This window comes from Barbatula barbatula, assembly GCF_947034865.1.
Source record: "Barbatula barbatula genome assembly, chromosome: 25".
Taxonomy (NCBI): Eukaryota; Metazoa; Chordata; class Actinopteri; order Cypriniformes; family Nemacheilidae; genus Barbatula; species Barbatula barbatula.
In genome coordinates, this window is record NC_136788.1 from 14,437,345 (window position 1) to 14,457,520 (window position 20,176).

General features: G+C 40.5%; 2 protein-coding genes across 2 annotated transcripts; both read right to left on the reverse strand.

Annotated features, from left to right (window-relative positions):
- Positions 1-7,690: 7,690 nt before the first annotated feature.
- On the reverse strand, positions 7,691-10,823 carry LOC306890943 (uncharacterized protein). The gene is made up of 4 exons (XM_079450962.1): positions 10,618-10,823; positions 10,227-10,420; positions 8,748-8,939; positions 7,691-8,643 (listed from the first exon to the last, which is right to left on the reverse strand). The coding sequence occupies exons 2-4, from the start codon at positions 10,414-10,416 to the stop codon at positions 8,336-8,338; spliced, it is 690 nt and encodes a 229-aa protein (XP_079307088.1). The 5' UTR covers positions 10,417-10,420; positions 10,618-10,823; the 3' UTR covers positions 7,691-8,335.
- Positions 10,824-11,571: 748 nt separating this feature from the next.
- On the reverse strand, positions 11,572-20,071 carry accs (1-aminocyclopropane-1-carboxylate synthase homolog (Arabidopsis)(non-functional)). The gene is made up of 15 exons (XM_079450596.1): positions 19,005-20,071; positions 17,528-18,168; positions 16,603-16,662; positions 16,255-16,325; positions 16,052-16,121; positions 15,893-15,959; positions 15,602-15,699; positions 15,141-15,218; positions 14,824-14,924; positions 14,528-14,617; positions 14,228-14,273; positions 13,989-14,130; positions 13,228-13,370; positions 12,997-13,150; positions 11,572-12,917 (listed from the first exon to the last, which is right to left on the reverse strand). The coding sequence occupies exons 1-15, from the start codon at positions 19,615-19,617 to the stop codon at positions 12,517-12,519; spliced, it is 2,775 nt and encodes a 924-aa protein (XP_079306722.1). The 5' UTR covers positions 19,618-20,071; the 3' UTR covers positions 11,572-12,516.
- Between the last annotated feature and the right edge of the window lie 105 nt (positions 20,072-20,176).

Sequence of the window (20,176 nt, forward strand, 5' to 3'; positions counted from 1 at the left end):
AGACTGTAGATAACAAATAGTAGGATTTACATATTTTTTGGTGTTCATTTGTGCAAATTTTGCACACAGTTTTCAATTTGTGTAAACACAAAAAATGTAATCCTACGAGTTTCTACTAGAGAAAAACATGCAAACTGTTTTTTAGGAAGAAACTTTGCCAAAGGTGATGTCACGCAATTAGATAAACAATTAATGTTCCTCCAAAGTGGGTGAAGCCCAATTTCAGGAGGTTAAACAAATCTAGCGTTTCATTTTTTTCACCTATTCCTTTCTATATTCCTCTCTCTATCTTCCTCCTCAAAGTTTATTTTGTAAATTAATATTCCAAGCAGTGGCCCCTGGTGCTCAGCCATTTGTCAAAGTTAGCTGACAGCTTGCCTCCCTCTCATCACCTTCCCCTGAGCTTTGCCTAATAATCATTAATGCAATTATCAGGACATACACTATTTATTACTGTCCTTCTCTCTCTCTCACCGTTTCTCCCTCAAGCTGCGTCCGGGCCCATCCGTGGTTTTTTCTCTTCAGGTTGTGACATTTCTGTCCCTCACACAGTCTCCATTATTTTCTGCTCGAAATGTAATTAACTTCTGATATTGTGCCGCTCGTAGAGGCTTTTCTCTTTATCCAATAATGCGGTATTAGACTCAATCTTTACAGTAAAGAAACACCATGTGTTCTTCAGACAAACAGAGAATAAGACTTGTGTGTTAGGGAGAACGGATCACCAGATGCATGCTATGTACTCAAGTAAACCGACGGAGATGAACCACGGCAACTGGATGGAGAACCAGGAAAAGCCGGGTGTCTTCAATCGGAATTACAATGCTCTTTAATTCTGTTTTAATTAAATGTGCATTTTCACCGATTGAGACGCAGGATCAGACAGCCGCAGAAGTTTCATTGGGTTTGTGTTTAATCAACAGTACTTCATACTCCAACAGAGTTTCATTCCAAAGTGGTGCTGGTCCTCGGCAGGGAAAGAAGGGATGAAATATATTCATGAGCGATGTGGAGATTTTAGCGGCATCTAGAGGTGAAGTTGCAAATTGCAACCAACGGCTCACTCCACCCATTCCCCCTCCATTTGAAGCACTACAGTGGCTGACACAGGACTCAGATGTTGTCGGGCTTTCGCTTCTTTCCCTGAGGAGATAATATATTTACAAAGTGCGGTCTGTAGAGCAGTTTGTCCGTTTTATGTTATTAGAGATAACATGGCGGATCCCATGTGAGTGGACCCGCGGTGTACGTAGATAGAATTAGCTCTAAAGTAATAAAACATTACGCTTCCTTATGTAAGCTCTTTATACACCTCTTTAGACATTATGAATATTACATTGCATTTCTCTTAATAGATCCTCCAAATATTGGACCTGGACTGAGAAGATTGCAGGCGTCTGTGTGGGTGTATAAGAGATAAAAGAGCAGATATCGCTCTCACTCACATCTCTTGTTTTTCCCCTAAACGTTGAGACGGTGGCGAAGACAAACGGCGTCTGCTTTCCACAGTGAAGTCCGCTTATTATTTTCCTGTCCTTTAACTAAAAACTCCATTATGAGAAATGGCAGGGTACCCGTGGCCTTTTCAGCACACCGCAGCCCCGAGGACAATAGAGACCCTGACACAAGCGTTGATTCAGGGCCGCCTTAAACAGTCTGATCTTTAAATCTATTCACTCTGTAATTACAACGAAGGTAAGGGGTGAGGGTCCACCTGTCAGAGCGAGAACCGTGTCCAGTGCAGAGCGATCACGGCCGGTGAACATCTGTCAAAATCTATCGTTTGTTTACTTGCAGGAGATGGCCGCTGGGATGGCATATGGTTGCCGCTGATGGGTACAGAGTGGCAGTCGATCAGACGCAGAGATGCGGAGCAGATGTTGGGCGAAGGACTCGGGAACGTGGAGCTTTTTGCGGCACCCTGGAGGAACAATTTATCGCTCAGATGTTGCTCTTTCATAGCTCGTGAAACTTAATGGAGTTCTCATTTATGTTACGTTTAAGTGTCAACTTTGGCTTAGACCAGAGGTTTTCAACCTTTACACCACCCACCCAAATCTCAACTGATCCAGGGATCAGATCAACGAATATTAAAAGTTAGTATTTTCTGCAACGCCTTACCCCATTGACCAGATCGACAAAACCAATGCAAGTCAATGGGGAAAAACAGTTTTCAGTTTTCCAAATATCTTCTTTTGTGTTCTGCTAAAGTCATATAGGTTTGAAATGACAAGAGGAAGATAAAGGATGACAAAATTTTTGTTTTGGGGTAAACTACTAATTTAAAGACTGAATCTATAGCATGTATGGTGTGATGCCACAACACTGACCCCGGTTCAGTCATCGATATTAAGGCATGTTAGACCAACACTGGCTGTGTGCTTGACAGACCAATTGCCTAAAATTGGACTGATCTGTGGCTGTAGAAGAATGGCGACCACACGGCAAAATGGGCCACTTATTGTGGTGATAAAAGGAAATACCCTTCCCCACTCTGCGTACATCTTTGCTTTTCCGTCCTTTGCACCCCGGAGAGTGCATCACTCTAATACAAATGGCTTTTCATTCTCTCCCACTAAGCGATCTGCGGACAGATGAAGGGGTGGAAGAAGATAGTGCGAGGTGTTTATTTCGTTAGATGCAGAGATGTGGCCGGAATAGATTTGATTCAACCCAGTCTCACGGCTGTTCGTGGAATAGATACAAAATTTTGATCACAATTCTTTTGTGTCAGTGAACACGATCTTTTTTAATGTCACTCAGCACAACTTTCAATACACAGACTGCATGTGTATTTACATTCATAACCTGATATCAAAACAAGTAGTACATAGTTTAGGACGTGGCTAACCAAAGGCAAACCCTGAAATCACAGCAGCAAAGGCAAATTTAGCTTAAAACACGAGTTTCACGAGGTGGCAAGACGATGATAAATGGCTCCCCGCCCCTAAATCTAACGTTACAGGGGAAGAGTCAAATCAAAACATACCAATGAGATCGTAGGAAGTCGGAATTCACACGAATGAGCCACCTTGAAAAATAGGTATGAATTCCCACCAGATTCCGTGGATATACAGTGTATTTATATTGTGACAGTGTAACGAATTCCCACGAGACTGTTGTTTGGTTTGCAGTAAGCAGCTTCCGAGATCAGGCCAAAGTGACACGGCAGACACAATGTGGGACACGCACGTGCGCACGAGGAGCGCGCGATGGCCATGTGGCAGGCACTTTGAAAGTCAAGTTACCCTTTAATCCCTGGCTCGCCTTACACTACAACTAATCAAATCCTTTTATCCACTATCGCATCCCCTAGAGACAGAATCTAGAGAGAGCGACAGGTTCCCCCGACTACCCCAGCCTGTCTGTCCGATTACGACTGCCTTAAACCATGTTTGTCTTTAGACCCGTCAATCAAAGCAAGTCAACAAAATAAAGTTTGAAATGTTTAAAAACATCCAGCTTTGCTGTCAAGCAGATGCGATACAGACACATCCTTAAGACAAGCGGCACGCCGTAAAGAGCAACGAACACACGGTGAGCAGATTACCAGCATGCACGTTTCAAAAACACACCTACGCAGACGTGTCGCGAGCGCAGAGGAACGCCCACTTGCTGTCACGAGGCTGTCCTTCACAATTAAAATGCAGACAATTTTGAAGCACGCCGACTCTGAATAGAAACACCCGGAACAGCCGCTGGAGTTGAAGAGGTTGGAGTGCTGTGATGTAGCTTTAATTTTGAAAGAAAAACCATTTTCTCACACTAGATGATCTGGAGTGTAAACTTATCTGATAAACGTTTTAGAAAAGTCAGGTTTACGTACATTCTCAATCCTAAACATCTTAGAAACATCTTAGAAACATCAGTCTCTCAGAGACGTCTCCCAGATGTCAGTATGCTATCAGGAGTTCCTATAACAACCATGTACAAATCCCAAGTTTTTTAGCATATTTTTTCACATTTATTAACAAATGAAGTAACAACCCGATAGCACGCAGAGATCTGGGAGACGTCTACATGATGCCTGCATTTACCTCTGCAGGACCTTTTTTTTTATGTTTGCCCATCTGCATTACGTCTCTGAGACGTTTCCTCTTAGATAGACATCTAGAAGATGTAGATTAATTAAAATGTATAAAAAAGTGCTTTTTAAGATGTTTAAATGAGATTGTTACACTCCAGATCTTTAGCAGACGTACCTGTGCTGTCTGGGAATTGGGTTAACTATTGTATACATTTAGCTGCCGTAGATGCCCTATTAACATCTGAACTACTAATCCCTCAACAACAAAAACAGGGGCAAATTTACCATCTCCCTCAACATCACATAATAAATGATAGAGGATACAGGTGACAGATCTGGGCTTTGTTGGTGGATTAGTCCCAGCTCAATCCCAATGCACTTCTCCCGGTTCCCTTTTTGCAGATAATAAAACTCTGGTGTGCTTAAAAAAAAGAGTTTGATCAATACCAGCTGCTAGTGGTGCAGATGATCCGTCAGACATATTACATAAGACTAGCCATAAAAATGACCAATATAGCGGCCAGTCTCACAAGCGCCACGACTCTTAGGCCTAGTCCACACGGTCACGGGCAAAACCACGCTATAAAGCGCTGTCAAAAGCATGCCAAACCAACAGGTGGCGATATAACCCTTACTATAAAGCCGCTATGGCCAATCAGAAGCCTGGAATCTGACGTCAAACAAATGAGATAGCGGCACACATTCCAACATCACACGCAAAATCTCCTAAAAATCTTCACAGGAGTTTTCAAAAAAAGTTTGGTTTCATTGACCGAGTACTGCGTTTACGTGTGGACGAACGACCAAACTGCGGTTTCGAAAATACACGTGTCCGTGTGAACAGGGCCTAAGACTAGACAAGATTACCGATCGGCAGGGACAGCGTGTGAACACCTAGTCTTAATTCACTCGCTTTCACGGTGTGTTTCGAAGCAAGTTAAAAGCCAACCGTACTTGGATCAAACCCCATCTTAAGGCCAAAATACACTACTAGACTTTTGCCCGGGACTTGTTGCAGAAAGTGTGTGCCAGTCGGCAGATTTGATCAGCTTGTAGTGTTTTCCAGCCATTTGGAGGGAGACGGGGCACGGCGAAGACAGGTCGTGTAACGTTATCTCATCCAAATTTGAGGTGTCACCAGATTCTTTCAAATGTTCATCACACTTGTCGTCTCAGCTTCATTTCACATCTTAACTGCCATGTTTTTGTGGTTAGGGCTGCCAAAAATGTCACACTGTAAAAAAACTTCAGTTAGCCTACATTATACACCGACAAGATTGAATAAAAACAGCACATCGCTCCTTATTATTATTTATTATATTCCACAACGCTGAATACTGTCTGGTTTTTAGACACCATTCCCTCAGACTTTGTTCGCACGCCTGAGCAGATACAGTCCCCACATGCAACCGCACATTTTTTCCTTCATCTCTAACACGCACACGCAAGCGAACAACCTCCCTGCATGAAACAACCCTCCCTGATTTCGTTATTTGTCAAATAGGAAGAAATGATACCCACGTGTTAACAAGACGTGTTACAACACTGCCCCCAAGCGGTCGACTCTTGTCATTACACCCCGTTTCAATCGCAGTGTGGCACGCGCGCACGGAATGCTCCGAAAATCTGATTAAGGTCGGTTCGCCTTGGCAGCTCGTGTCTTTATTTATTTATCTCAGTAAACACGCGCTCACTTTATTCTGGGAATGTGAAGCATGGCATAATTATCACAACATGGCTCCCTAATTAGGCTTTAATTGATATGAAGAGTGTCGCTAGGGCCGAGGCCTTACGTAACGAGAGTGGGCGTGTCCTCTCTGCCGATCAGCGCGCTCGGCTGATGGAGCGCCATTAAAGTGGCGCATCTTTGCGCAAATGCTGTTTTATTGAATTCGGTGTGTCCCTTGAATGGAAGACACCGTAACTACACCATCTTGTCTAAAAGTCATCGTAGGCCGTGTATTTTGACTAGACATATTTTCTTTTGATATTATTCATATTTATTTAGTGGAGCTTATTATTGGAAGGCCCACCCTTCAAGAACTGTATACATAAAGAGTGAGGAAAAGGGCTCAGAAAATCACTCTGGATCCCTCACATCCAAGTTACCCCATCTTTGAACTTTTGCCATCTGGCCGGCGCTTCAGAGCCGCAAATACCAGGACAGTCAGGCACAAGAACAGTTTCTTCCCCCAGGCAATCTACCTCATGAACAGTTAAATGTTCCCTTATGCAATAAAATGAGCAATATCCTTATATTTATTGTTACCCCTCCATCCTAGTACATCCCTGCATCTACTCAATCCTATCCCATCGTCATTTCTAGCACAATTGTTTATACACTTATTTATTTGCTTATTTTTTGTCTGCGTGTTGATGTCTCTGTGTACTGGAAGCTTATGTCACAAAAACAAATTCCTTGCGCAAGCATACTTGGCAATAAAGCTCTTTCTGATTCTGATTCTGGTTATTGCTTCTCACGCTATTATAAAAATAAATGACGGGACAGGAACCAGAATGGCGAGCATCCCGTTCAATGCACAGCCCTTTATCCTGAAGAAAAAAAGCAAGCGTAAATAAAACCAAAAGGTTAGCACAGCAAGAAATAAAGAGCCCACCTGCATGTCAGCATTGTGTGGACCTCTGAGGTCCTCCGAGACCCGTGTCCTGCTGAAAAATGTCCTCAACGATCATAAAAGTGACCCGCTTACACACACACAGAATGGCTTTCATACTCCCATCGGGCAGGAAGGCAATGTCAACCGATGCGCTCTCAGACTCCCTGCCGTCACAACCTTCAAGGACATTCAAGTGGTGATCTGAAGGCCAATTATGAGCTTTCCTGATAGTAAGTGACAAAAAAGCAGCTCTCGTGGATTTAATAACAAACTCATTAGGTGCCGCTAATAAGGTGAAAGTGCCTTTTAATTAGACCTGCATGTGATTAATGCACAATTGACAAATACACTTCATTCATCTCCACCTGGGTGGGATCAGAACTCAACCCTATGGGTTAAGAAGTCTCTTTCGGCGACTTTCTCTTCTATTTGTCTCTACGGCGGATGAAAAATGATGTGTTGCATTTTTAATGCAAAAATAGTACGGATGAAAGTTGATGTTGACTCGTCCTGAAGTCATTGCAAGCATTTTCTTGCATCTTGACGGGCCTTATTTTGATATACAGTAGATGAATGAAATTTACTCACCCTCTTTGTCATTTGAAACCTGTATGACTGAAGACAAAAGAACATTTGGTGTGCGAACAACGACGGTACCCATTCACTTCTATTGTATGGAAACAAAACCAATGCAAGTCATTGTGTACATTAAAATGAAATGACAAGAGGGTGAGTAAACAATGACAGAATGTTCGTTTTGGGTGAACTATCCCTTTAAAATATTGGATTATAGTGTAGGATTTATGTGGACTACTGTTTTGACATATGTGGTGCTTTATATATTTAAAAATGACAACATTTGTAAAAAGGGGTCATGAATAATCTTAATTGAAGAATAATTATATAATTAAATACTTAAGCAATTTATAATTTACTCAATTTAAGCAATTTATACTATGCAAATATCATGCACCGAAAGGGTTGCTGTGTTGAAACAAAGAAGTATGACGACTCAAACTCAACTTTCTATTTCTTTTATTTATTTACGTTTTGTGTTATAAAAAAAACAATTATGCAAATTGATACAATTTAATATTTTGACATGCTTTTGTAGAATCTTAACCTTAACACTTGGCCTGAAATCATTTCAAATCAGGTTTTAACAGCAGGTTTAAAGACAGTAGAGAAGACATGGTGCTTTTATGCTATTACCAGCAGAGGGCACTGTTTCATAGGACAAATCTAGCGTTATCACTAAAAACACTGAACATGTAGGGGTTTGTGTAGGACTAGTCTTTAACCCTGTACGGCAAACAAACCATAGTGTTAAATCCAGTATTAGCACCTGGGATTACTATTTAAGTACTTGATATATGAACTCCAACAGGTAAAAAACAGCAATGTGACTTTAAATCAGGATTGAGAACATTTTAAGGGTCCGTTTGCAACTGGAACAATCTTTCTGCTTTTTCACACCCAGATTCTGAGTGCTGATAGTCCGTAATGACGCAATCCGACATAACCACATTTTCGGCTGTTCTCACTAAGTGTCAAAGAGTGGCAACAGTATCAAAGCCAGTAGAGACGTTTAATACAACCCTGTTGCTTTGTGGCTCACACCCCGATAGCATATAAAGGTGCAGTATTTGAGAGAGCCCTTATCACAAACTCTTTTTCTTCTCCCCCTCTTTTAAGGCACTGACATATACCTTCTGTAACCATGAAACTTGTGATCTGAATGATGGACACCTTCACTTAAAGATCTCGCGTAAGCAACCTCCGGGGCCCTCCACCATATATCAGCAGACTTTATGAGGTCTGGCAAAATGTCCGGAACCACCAACTTCTCCACCGGGAAGATCACAGGCAGCACAGCCAAGAGCAAAACCCAGCCCAGGACTCCCAGCCAATAGGATGGTCCGAGTCGAGTGATGTCGTCCCGGATAACACCGATATGTTGATGGGTGAAAAGAGTCCAGGTAAGAAAAAAGAAAAACCCTGTGGAACAGAACAAATACGGATGGAGTTAGTAAATATGCGGATGCTGAATCTGTCCTCTAGGAGCCGATCAAGCAAGTGAAGCTAAAATAATAGGTACTGACCTGTAGGTACTAGTGTGAAAAGTAGCAGGTTGCTGGGGTCAACAGCCTGGCCCACCATCAGCAGCGAGCGGGTGTTAGAGTAAGAACGCAGAGTCTGAGACGTCCAGCAGAGGGCGAACGTGAGGCACAACACTCCAGAACTCACTGACATGAGAGATGCCACTATTGCAAAGACCCTCTCGGCTTCCAGAGCTGTTTGAACATGATCAAAATAACAAATATTGTTGATTTACAATGATTTACAGTGATGTCATATGAGGGGTCAACCGGGTACTTTGGCCAACGCTTTGTCACAAACGGGGTACCAATAATATAATTTGGTAGACCGTTTATAAAAAAGTCCAGAGGTCTGTGAATTTAAACAGTGTAGCCCTGGAATCAATTTAGTCAATGACAATTTTCCAATAAAAATCTAATTTCATTTCAGACACTAAATTTGGTAACTCAAAAAACGTAATACATACAACTTAGAACCTGATCAATTTAGGGGTTCATATTTAAAGGGATAGTTCACCCAAAAAGCAAAATCCTTTTGTCATTCACCCTCATGTCATTCCAAACCTGTATCACCAAACAACATTGACATCCATAGTCTGGACACAAAGACATCGGAGACATTTCTGAAAATATCTTCTTTTGTGTTCTACATATGAAATGAGTCATACAGGTTTGAAATGGCATGAGGCTGAAAAAATGATGACATCATTTGAACTACCCCTTTAACTAAGAACTAAAGGCCGGTGTATTTTACATGTTTAAATTAGATTAGATTCAACTTTATTGTCATTACACATATACAAGTACAGTGTAACGAAATGTAGTGTACAGTGTAACGAAATGTAAATGAAAGTATGAAGGACGAACCGTACGAGATCATCCTTTTCATTTTCATTTTTCATCTTCTAATGACTAAAAGAAAGACGCTGGGGGAAACCAGACAGGCTACAACTTATAAAACATGCAAGAAACGCAGCATGTCAAGGCCTGTCAGCTACAGCCCACCCGACCTCAGAAACCCCTCCAACACAAACACTTAATCACAATATGACATTTCAAGTTAAAATAACTGTTGAGACATCTGATGTTCAGGAATTTCTACACCACACTTTCACAGAAGAATTTTCCCTCTCATTTGGCTAGTCTGTGTTGTCTTACATGCGCAGGTCCAAACAAGCCAAACGTTACAAAATTCCTTTTACGCTTTCAGTTCCCATCAGACCCTCTGGTCAAATATATATATACTCCTAAGATCTTTAAACCTCAACACATAACAGGAACTCATTTAAAAGTGACAGCACTATTATTACATTACAGTACATATCTTCTATATTTGCGAAATTCACAAGAATCTTTCTCTTTTAAAAGGAATACATCATACATGATGTATTAATTTACGGAAATAAAACGAATAACACGAAACAATAACCCAAGCCATAACGCATCTTTATTCTTTCAGATGTTAGAGGACTCCCGCATTACCTTTAGCCATGTCCTCAGTCGCCCACTTATCATCCGAGCTCGTCTCATTCCCCGAGAACCACAGACCCCTGCTATCCAGCCACCGAGGGGTCCAGATGGCATAGTTGATACACAAACTACCCATCAGTCCAACACACGATTCAATAAACCGAAAACGACTCCTCGAGTCAACCAGTTCTGGTCCTCTCATTATTCTGATGGAGAGAAAACGTGAACGGTAACATTTAAATGGTAAATAAAGTTAATATCTTTCCAGGTAATAAACCTAGCTCATCACTTTCCTAACACATTGCAAGGTATGGTTGAAGAATTCAACAAACGGTTTGAGTCATAAAACATTAACATTGGTTATTACTTCAGAAAACAAAATCATTCTTCATGGTTTTCTTACCTTTACTGGCTGTCGGTTATAATGTGAAGCGTCGTTGAGATGTTAATAGACAGATTTGACTATGTGCTGTACAACAAACACAATGCTATCAGCGACTCAAATGAGGACGCTGAAATATCAAGTAGATCACAACAGTGAGGTTAGCATGAGGACATGCAGACCTATCTATCTCGCTTCCTCCACACTGTAAAGATTTCCCTCAACCCACAGTCTCGCTGTGGAAACTCCCCCTAGCTCATATACAATCACGCACAGTAACTAAATTCCCCTAGACACCCTCGCCGTGGTTTGGAAAGTGAAAAAATGTCCACTGTCCTCAATGTTAACGCGTGCATACTGTAAGCAATAATGTCCAGGACTAGAGAACATGGGGAATTTAAGAACAAACTATAAATAAAAATACTTATGTATTATATTTATTATATAAATATAATACTTGTTTTGAAGAACGTTGGTCGCCGAACAACATTGACCCTCATTGACTTCCATTGTTTGAACACAAAACCTCAAAACATCTTCTGTGTTCCACTTAAGAGTCATATACAGGATTTGAACAACATAAGGGGGTAATAAATCATCACAGAAATTTGTGGCCGAACTGTCTCTTTAAGAGATGGTTTTTATTTATTTTATTTGTCTTTGGTGTCATCGCGGTAGGCAGGACTGGAGGCTGAACCACAGTAACCATGGCGACATATAACATAAGGTCGCTGCTGTGTCGTCATGGTAACAGATATACGACAAAGGTTTTAAAAACAGCCCTTTCCCCAACCAAGGTGGGCTCACAGGAAACCCTGCAAACGTTTACTTCCTGTGGCTCGTGGTTTGTCACAGATCTGAGACGAGTTCCGCTGTCTCGTGACTTTTGGACAGCAGAAGCTGTTCCCAGATCATTGCAAAAAGACAAAAAATAATGAGGATTACAGACAACGAATATGACACAGCTAGGAAAATCTGATTTAACACAAAACATTTAATGTAAGATTTAACTTATTTATTCAGAATTCAGGAGCCCTTAGACACTTAAAAACAACAAAAATATCAAACGTGCACGGGACCCTAAACTGAAAAGTAAACATAACATCCATGTGGGCGTCATAATACAAGGCATTCCTCTTGTAAAGATAAGTGTCAAAAACACAAAATAAACACATTTTTAGTCAAAACCGCATATCCCATGACTGAAAACATTGATCAAGAATTTGTCAGTAAAATATTTTATTTTTGTTGCTAAAATAGTCACCCGTTTTTGATCTTTAGCATTAAAGAAAATTGCCACTGTGCCTTTAAGACTTTTATGTAACGATGCTCAGAAATCTGAGTTTGTATTTAAAAAACTTTTACGTTGTGACAGATTCAACAAATTGCTGTTTAATCTCTCAGAAAATGTTTCGATCAAACTAAAATACACAAAAATAAACAATACTTCACTCGTAACAACGCCATTTTTCGGCACAATGAGCATACAGCCAAGTTCTATACGTGAGGAACTGCACAAAGTTCAGCGATATGAATACATTTCTGATATCCGAACAATTTTTTCAACCTTTAATATATTGTAATGTGGAGGACGTTTAGAGAACAAAACAAGCTATTTACCACACTCTTATTTTTTGTAAAAGATCAAGCGAAATGTGATTGTATGAAACGACTGCTTTAAAAGAATTGAAAGAACTGCATCATGAGGCATAAAAGGAGCTCTCTCGAATAAATGTCACAGCGAAGATGTAATTATTTATATTATTAAAACAACTTTCATTAAAAACAAAACTTTGATACACAACTGTTGTGATTTACGATCCATTTACACTTATGGGGGTCCCGAGTGTCTTTTTGGGGGGAACTACAGACCATACCTGTGATCAAGGAGAACGCATAGTTACACTGTATCATACCACACTACTTCCTTGCTCTGTTTAACAGATCTATAAAAACATCCAATCGTGCTGGGTCCTCTCCAGCAGATAGTTCAGGCTTGTTTTTCTCCAGCCAATCAGACGTGTGGATCTGCTGGCGCAGAGTTCCGATCAGCGAGCCCAGACTCTCTGAGCCGTCTGCGGATTGGCCGTTAAGCAACACAAACTCCTCATCGGCCAATGACACTGGCTCTGTCTTTACGCAGTTTACGTTGAATGGCTGTTGGCTTTGTGTGCATGAGGATTCGACCGACGTGTCGTGATTTATGTTTTTAGTGTCTTCCCTCCTCACTGACCCACTTATGTCATCTTGTTTGCATCCTTTAACCTCACTTAAGGTGGAACCCTGAAGTTCTTCCAGTGCCTTTCTGATTCTCTGGATACCTAAAGAACAAAGACGTTGAAGAACCATGATGTCAAACACCAATATTCAAATGTAAAATGAATCTTAAGAAGAACAGACCTAGCTTGAGTTTGTGATTTTGATCGCTGAAGACGATCCGGAACCATCCTGGTGACACACAGTTGAAAGCCTGACCACAGCTGAGGAGAACCTTGTGCTTGATAAAACACCTCCATAAAGACAGCTCCTCTTCAAACGTCTTCTCCCTAAGATACTAAACACATAATCTCACAAATATTAACTTTACTGTATTAAAAGTGCAGAAGCATAATGTAGTTTCTCCGGTTTAACCTCGCTGAGATCAGCCCAGATGAAGAATCCTGCATTTCTGTTCAGGAAAGGAATTCTCAACTGCTTCAGCTCTTCTGCCAGGTAGCTGTGAGCCTCTCGCAGTCTACGTCTGTTCTCGGGGAGGAACTCTTTATTCAGCCAGTCTGGAAACACATGAAAAAAGGGGTTTGTTCACAAATAAGCACCACAAAATTTCTAATATTTATGCTTTAATATGACTGTTTGTTGGGGTGTGGCAATACACTCAGTTTATGATTCGCTAAAATACACAATACTGGTTTTGCAATTAATAGCATCACGATATTATTACAAAACTTAACAAAATGAATGTTTTTTTGCAAAAACAGATGAATTTGTTTTAAATCAAATTCAAAAATCATGTTTTTATTGTGTTATTTGTGTGTATTTTTTTAGTTATTATTACTTAATCAAACCCAACTGCAGATTTGATATTATTTCGAATGCACATGATTTGTTTTTTGTAATGAATCTGTTTTTGCAAATTAACTCTTTATTTATTGTCAACACAATAATAATTTAATAACATTTATTATTTACATTATATACATTATTATTGAACATACAACAATTATAGAATTGATATGCAAGGCTTTACATGTCAATAAATAAAAACTAAACAGGCTGAATTCAAACATTCAACAAAAATTAAGAAAGAAGTATATGAGAATTTGTATTCAGATATAAATAGAACAACAAATCAAAAGTTGTATTTGAGAAAGTCCTGGAGAAGGTTCACACACCTCTGTCTCCGAGCAATTGGGCCATCTGGTACTGTGTGGGTCCCGGGACACCATGGAAGCCTCCCAGCTGATCCAAAGCCTGAACCACATCTGTGTTCTCCGTGTAGACCACACCCATTCGCACCCCTGCCATAGCGAAATCCTAAACATGGACACACAGAAATATAATATACAAATCCATACTAATCCTTCAAATGTACAGCCTCCTTGTATCCTTAGTGTAACTTAGCTGGTCTTACCTTACTGACACCCCACAAAACGTGGGTTCTTTGCGGATCTGGCAACCTGTTGAAACAAATTGTATAATGTATTTTACAGGCAATGTATTCTAATTAAATTGTCACATACATGGGAGGTGCCCATTCCAGAACATTACAGGCAAGATGAATGAGCTTGATTTTTTCTCATTTAACACATGAGACAGACGAACTGTTAATTTTCCATGTCGTTCTTTTCAAGTTCAGCTTTGGGCATGTTAGTTAATTTAGTAAATGAGAGAAGGAAAAGAGAGCGAGGATGTTTGCGTTAGTGTCTCTTACCCGTTCAAACTGAGAACGCTGCGAAACTTGTCCGTCTCGCTGAACACTGAGAGCATGTAAATCTCATCCACAATCACATGAAGCAGATGCCTGGAGCACATGAGAGAGAGACATAATGAAAGAATGAGTACATGAGTGCTGCCGAGGGGAGACCACCTTGAAAACAAACGCAATTTCTCTTTTCTGTAATGGGCAACTTAATTATGCGTATGAAAACAGAAAACAGACTGCTATCACGGATCTCTTAAAGGTTTTGGAGGTTCAGAGGTAGTGGTTGTGAGATTGTTTGAACTCACGTTTTGGCAAAGTTTAGAAAGCTGGTCATTTCATCAGTTGAATACAGTTCTCCTAGTGGATTTTGGGGGTTTAGTAAAATAAGAGCTTTGATATTTAATCCCTGTAAGACAAAAAGTATATAATATTCATTTAAAAAGTCTGTGTTTTACTAGTATTACATTTAAGTTTTAATGCCATACAAACAACAAGGTCGTTTTCTTGGTGACAAACTAAAAACACTCAAATACGTTCCGGGGATACATTTAAAAAAAATGCAAGATAAACATAAGAATAAAAAATGTTTATGTCGAAATGCTTTAATTTGATCAAAAATAACCTCTTGTTTCGCCGCCTCGAGAGAATTCTCAAGCTTTTCGACAGTTAGCTGAAACGGTCTGACATCATTTCCTGTGAGCTGTGCCATAAACACACAAAACCGAAAAACGTTAAATAATAAACAAACAAAATAGCCACAAAAATAAAAATAGTCATACAATTTTTTACTTACAAAAATAAGTATACTTACAGTTAGTTTTATTAAGTGCAGTTCATTTAATTTTGTAGTAGTAGCTACTAGAAACAGTACAGTTGTAAGTGTACTATTTCCATACTATTTGGGACCAAACTAGCCCACTTAAAAAAAATCTGAGAAGTTCATAAATCCCAGACTGAAAGTATACTTGTTTTAAAATTATAATTTCATAAGCATAATGCTAAAATGACTACCATTTCTGCTTATTGTTCACAGAAAACCCATCAATTTCCAACACAAGAATAACAAGAGCTTTTGTTAAGCACCTGGCTGTCGAGAGGAACATGTCGGAGTTTGACACTGCTGTACAATCCCACATCCTCTGTTATAACGCCATAAAACGGAGAGGGAATGAGAATGGTATCTGAAAAAAAACACACACACACCGAGAATAAAGTATTGATCAATCTTTATGGATCGATCATCTTAAAACTGCCAAATATCTGCCGATTAATCGTAAATGTGAGTATACAGGTTGACGGTTCACAGTGTGACTGCGCTTCTGTTTTTGACACACTGTCGCAGTTGTATTTTGTAGTGGCCAGATGGTCTCATACCTTCTGGGTCACAAAGCACAGCTGCCAATGCCGAGAAGGCAGAGCCACAACCATTTATAACAACAACCTGTGAGAGAATAGACACATGAGAGTGTGCACACCAGAGTGAAGAATAAAAAATGACCAAAAAATGTACAGATATGATGATACAAAACTCACGTTCTCAGCATTCAGAGGATTTGGAGAACAGCCATAATAGGATAGGAACTTTGCAACTTCATCCCTTAGGCTTCGGGGGAAAAATAATACACAGAAATGAACAATACTGTGACATGAAAGCTCAGTTCTGCATTTTCAGCGAAGTGCACATGAATATAGCTGAAAACCAAACATGCTTCAAGTTATGTTAAATGTTGACTTACAAGCTTTGGCCTTTCCAGTCGGAATATTGCAAGAAAGCCGGCTCAATGTGAAGCATATCGGGGTGCGTCAGCTGTTGGGAAAACCAATAGGTCAGATGTAACATCTATTCCAATATGTATGACATTTTACCTCTAACCGTCAGGAAAACTAAAGCGCAACAATGATCTCTTATAAAAACACACAATTCAAAGTGTCATTCATGTCAACAGTCCAAATGGTGCAGGGTGTGTTTTTATGCATTATCAACAAAGTGCTCTCTACCTATTATTGCACAGTAAAATGATTGTTTGTTGGTCTTTTTTCATACAAAGGGTCTTCATTTATGAATACTAAACGAAACATCTTACCCGTTTCTGGAGGAGGTCAAAGCAAAGCTTGTTTTCACTGGTTCCCATGTTGATGATGCCCTGAGAAAAGACATAAAACCACAGGAAATTACTGCACAGCAGATGCTGGATAAAAAGAAAGGAACACTTCTTAAGTGCATAAAATGAGAAAAACAACTATATTTCCTGACATACCCAAAGGACCTTTGGGTATTTAGAATCTAGCAAAATACACCCCTTAAAACAAAATAGATTCTGTGTTTATCAGAGCTCTATTATGTAGGAATAAATGTGTTTTTTAGGGGGGGGGGGACTGCAGACACCCTGGGCAAACAGAATGACTTTTGGAAAGAAAAAGTGTGCAAATGACAGTAGATGGATTCATTTCAAGACATTTCAGTATTTAAAATCTATTTCAATTTAAGTTCTTAAAACATTGTAACTTAAAATAATGAAAAGAAATGACCATTTAGAGGAATGACCACTCAATATACAGCCGCAGGAAAAAAACTGCGTATGAGTTTTGATAAAATTATCATTTTTGTTTTGTGAACTAATAACAATATTTTTGTTTTTATTTATAATAAATGTATTCTTTCTATTTGCATTTATTCGCAGGAAAAGGAGAACTGGAGAAACAGGTGAAAATAACAGAATAGATACTGCAAGTTTCAACAGTAATATTTGTATATTTAGGAAAAGTTGAAAAACCTGTGATAACCTGGAATTTTAGGACGGTTTTGTCATTCTATCTTTCACATTACTGTTGGATGACTGTCACTTTTTGATTTTTTTTAAATGCACTGAACTGAAATAGGCACAATACATCTGGAAATGCTGATTACATGAAAATTTGTAATGGTCTCTACATTTTTTTTCCACGGCTATATATGTAAAAAAAAAAAACTATAAATGCTTTTTGCAGTACGCATTTAGCAAGACTAACATTTGGGTTTGTGGTGTCGTCGTGTCTGTTGGTGTGATACTTGATGTAGCCTTCCTGCAAGATTCCCCGTTGCATTCGCATGCTGTTGCCACGACAGGACAGGTATGAACTGCACTGGGGTATTTGATCCCCCCAAAGCATGCTGGGAGCGGCTACTGCTTTGGCACTGTTGAATGACGCCTGAGGAAGCGTTTGTAAGGAACTGGGTGAAAGTAAAGGGTTGGTGACCGGCGCAACACTAGTAGTGGGCTTTTGGTCATCCTCCGTCGCCTCCTTCGAGCCCAGAACTCGAGTCAACATGGACATCAAACGAAACTCGTGATCTCGCTCTTGCTTTGCTCGTCTCTCCTCCTGCTGTTCCCTCCTCTCATCAGCCCGCGCCTCCTGACGCAACCGCGCCTCCTCCAGAGCGAGGAAGCGCTCTTCTGCTGTCTGCTGCCAGCTCAGATACCCTGCCAGAGCATTCGTCAACACCCCATCGCTGCCTCGTCCCACCCTCCGACGCTTCCTCTGAAGGAACGTTCCGGAAGCTCTGTGGCCTTCTTGGTCGCCATGGCTATTTCCATCTCTGATTGCCATGGGAGCAGTTGCCGGGGATACGCCCGCGCCGGAGGAGCCAGTCATATTCTGGTCACTAAAATCTGAGATGATACCACAAAAAAAGATTCAATCAAACGTTAGTATTAGTTAGTATTGAGTATTAAATGCTCAAAACATGCTTTAGAATGAAACGATAAGTGACAGTTGGCATTACAACATGCCAGGTTTGCCACGAGGATATAATTATGGATAATATCAGCGAGAAACAGCAAGACTCATTAATGTCATTCACTACACGACCACGATAATTATAAACATATTTACCATAAAATGTATTCATCCCATTTTAAACCCATTATCTCTTACAAAAAACAGTATCTTGCCGTGGAATACCATTACTATACTAATAAATAAAAATACAATTGCCACATAACCACCATAGCCAACTACTGTTGTCGCAGACCCCTTAAGCTTCAAGTTGAAGTACTACAGTACAACCAAGCCTCATATAGTAATATAATGACACCACTTTACTGAGTCTTCAGAGTCTTCAATTCTTAAGAATTGCATGGTACTACCATGATGGTGTTTTAATGAAAACCATTAGGATTTCTGTGACGGTTTCTATTGGGAAACCCAAAATACCATTATGAAACATTAGCAAATCTATTTAAGTGTGTTTACTCATTTTGGATTCAACAACCCAATAGAATCGATCACATACCAGTAGAACCACTGCAGTTTTCATTAAACTACTTTAAGGGTTTCCATTGTTTTATTTCGTCAGGAACCAGAAAACGTAACGTGTTCTTGTTTCATTGTAAAAAGCGGATGGTTCATAATACATGTAATAGAAATCATCACAATCTGTATCACTTTATTCAACAGGTGCTTTCTGGTACATTTCTGCAGGCATCCATCCACACTCTCAACTAACCTGATGGGGAACACACCATATGCGTGCTTCCCTGCTCCCCGTCCAACTCCGTCTGTTCCTGTGCGTTCGGACCCGCGTGTTTGTTGTCAACATTACCCTCATCGTCGTCGTCCACGGGTCCGAACTCGTACAGCATCTCGGGCGGACCCGCCGCTTCATCGTCCGAGCTCAAGACCTCCGTCTTGATCTCCAGTATCTCGCCCGCTCTGGGCGGGTTCCCCGCGACCTCTGACCCGACCGCGGCATCTTGAACACCGATCACCTGGCTCGCGATGGGACCGCCCCACACGGGAAAAGTGCCAGAGGACGCGGCGGAGCGGTTACTCTGCGCTCTCTCCATCAGTTCGTAATAACGCGCGGATCTCAGTGTCTTTTGCTTGTATTCCAACTTTAACTTCTTGATCTTCTCTCTGCATTGGTCGCCGGTGCGATTTATCCCCTTTTGTCGAAGCGTGTTCGCGATCCGGTTGAAAACATGCTGGTTCCGGAGACATGTCACCAGCTCGGTTTGGACCGTCACGTCAGACCAGATTTGCAAAAGTTCAAGCACTTCTGGTTCGGACCAGTTGCTGCCGCGTTCATACTTTTTGCCGTAGACGTGAATTAAATGCATCGCGGAATACGATGCGTGTTATACTTGTAGTTTTGATGTTAGACGGTTGCTACCTATGTTCGTGCATGGATACGACAGAACGTTTGCGTAACACAAGATGGAAATAGTTGTTGTTTTACACGTTATTTATAATGATCAATCATCTAACCCGAGCTAGTACTTCACCCCGACAAGAACGCTTTAAATCCTTTACTAGTCAGAAAGAATCCTGATCTATTTTCAACCCGTCGCTTTTGTTCTTTATTCAAGTCTTGATGCATCCGGGTTCACGGCACATGCGTGCTGTCCTTATTCCGGGATAAATTTGGACCGTGACAACAAAGAACGGCGCTGCGCATGCGCTGAGAGACGAACGCGAAGCAGGCGAAAGATCACAGAGCAATTCAATTGTAATGTCGGCGCGCCATCTAGTGTTTTAACTAATCGTGTACAGGTATTTTACGGATTTGTCTTCAAATTGTCAATCTGATATTTCACTATTGTTTATTGGATTATCAACCATCTAATGTATTTCAACATGATTCAGACACAAGTGCATCAATCTTAAAGAAGTATTTTC

What these genes read in the sequence shown, in the direction of transcription:
- LOC306890943 (XM_079450962.1), bottom strand. Translation starts at nt 10,416, where the DNA reads ATGAGAGGACCAGAACTGGTTGACTCGAGGAGTCGTTTTCGGTTTATT. An exon ending in GACTGAGGACATGGCTAAAG is followed by an intron (nt 8,940 to 10,226) that starts GTAATGCGGGAG and finishes ATGTTCAAACAG; the next exon opens with CTCTGGAAGCCGAGAGGGTC. An exon ending in TTTCACACTAGTACCTACAG is followed by an intron (nt 8,644 to 8,747) that starts GTCAGTACCTAT and finishes TCTGTTCCACAG; the next exon opens with GGTTTTTCTTTTTTCTTACC.
- accs (XM_079450596.1), bottom strand. Translation starts at nt 19,617, where the DNA reads ATGCATTTAATTCACGTCTACGGCAAAAAGTATGAACGCGGCAGCAAC. An exon ending in ATGTTCCTCTCGACAGCCAG is followed by an intron (nt 15,219 to 15,601) that starts GTGCTTAACAAA and finishes TTTATGGCACAG; the next exon opens with CTCACAGGAAATGATGTCAG. An exon ending in AGCGTTCTCAGTTTGAACGG is followed by an intron (nt 14,274 to 14,527) that starts GTAAGAGACACT and finishes TTGTTTCAACAG; the next exon opens with GTTGCCAGATCCGCAAAGAA.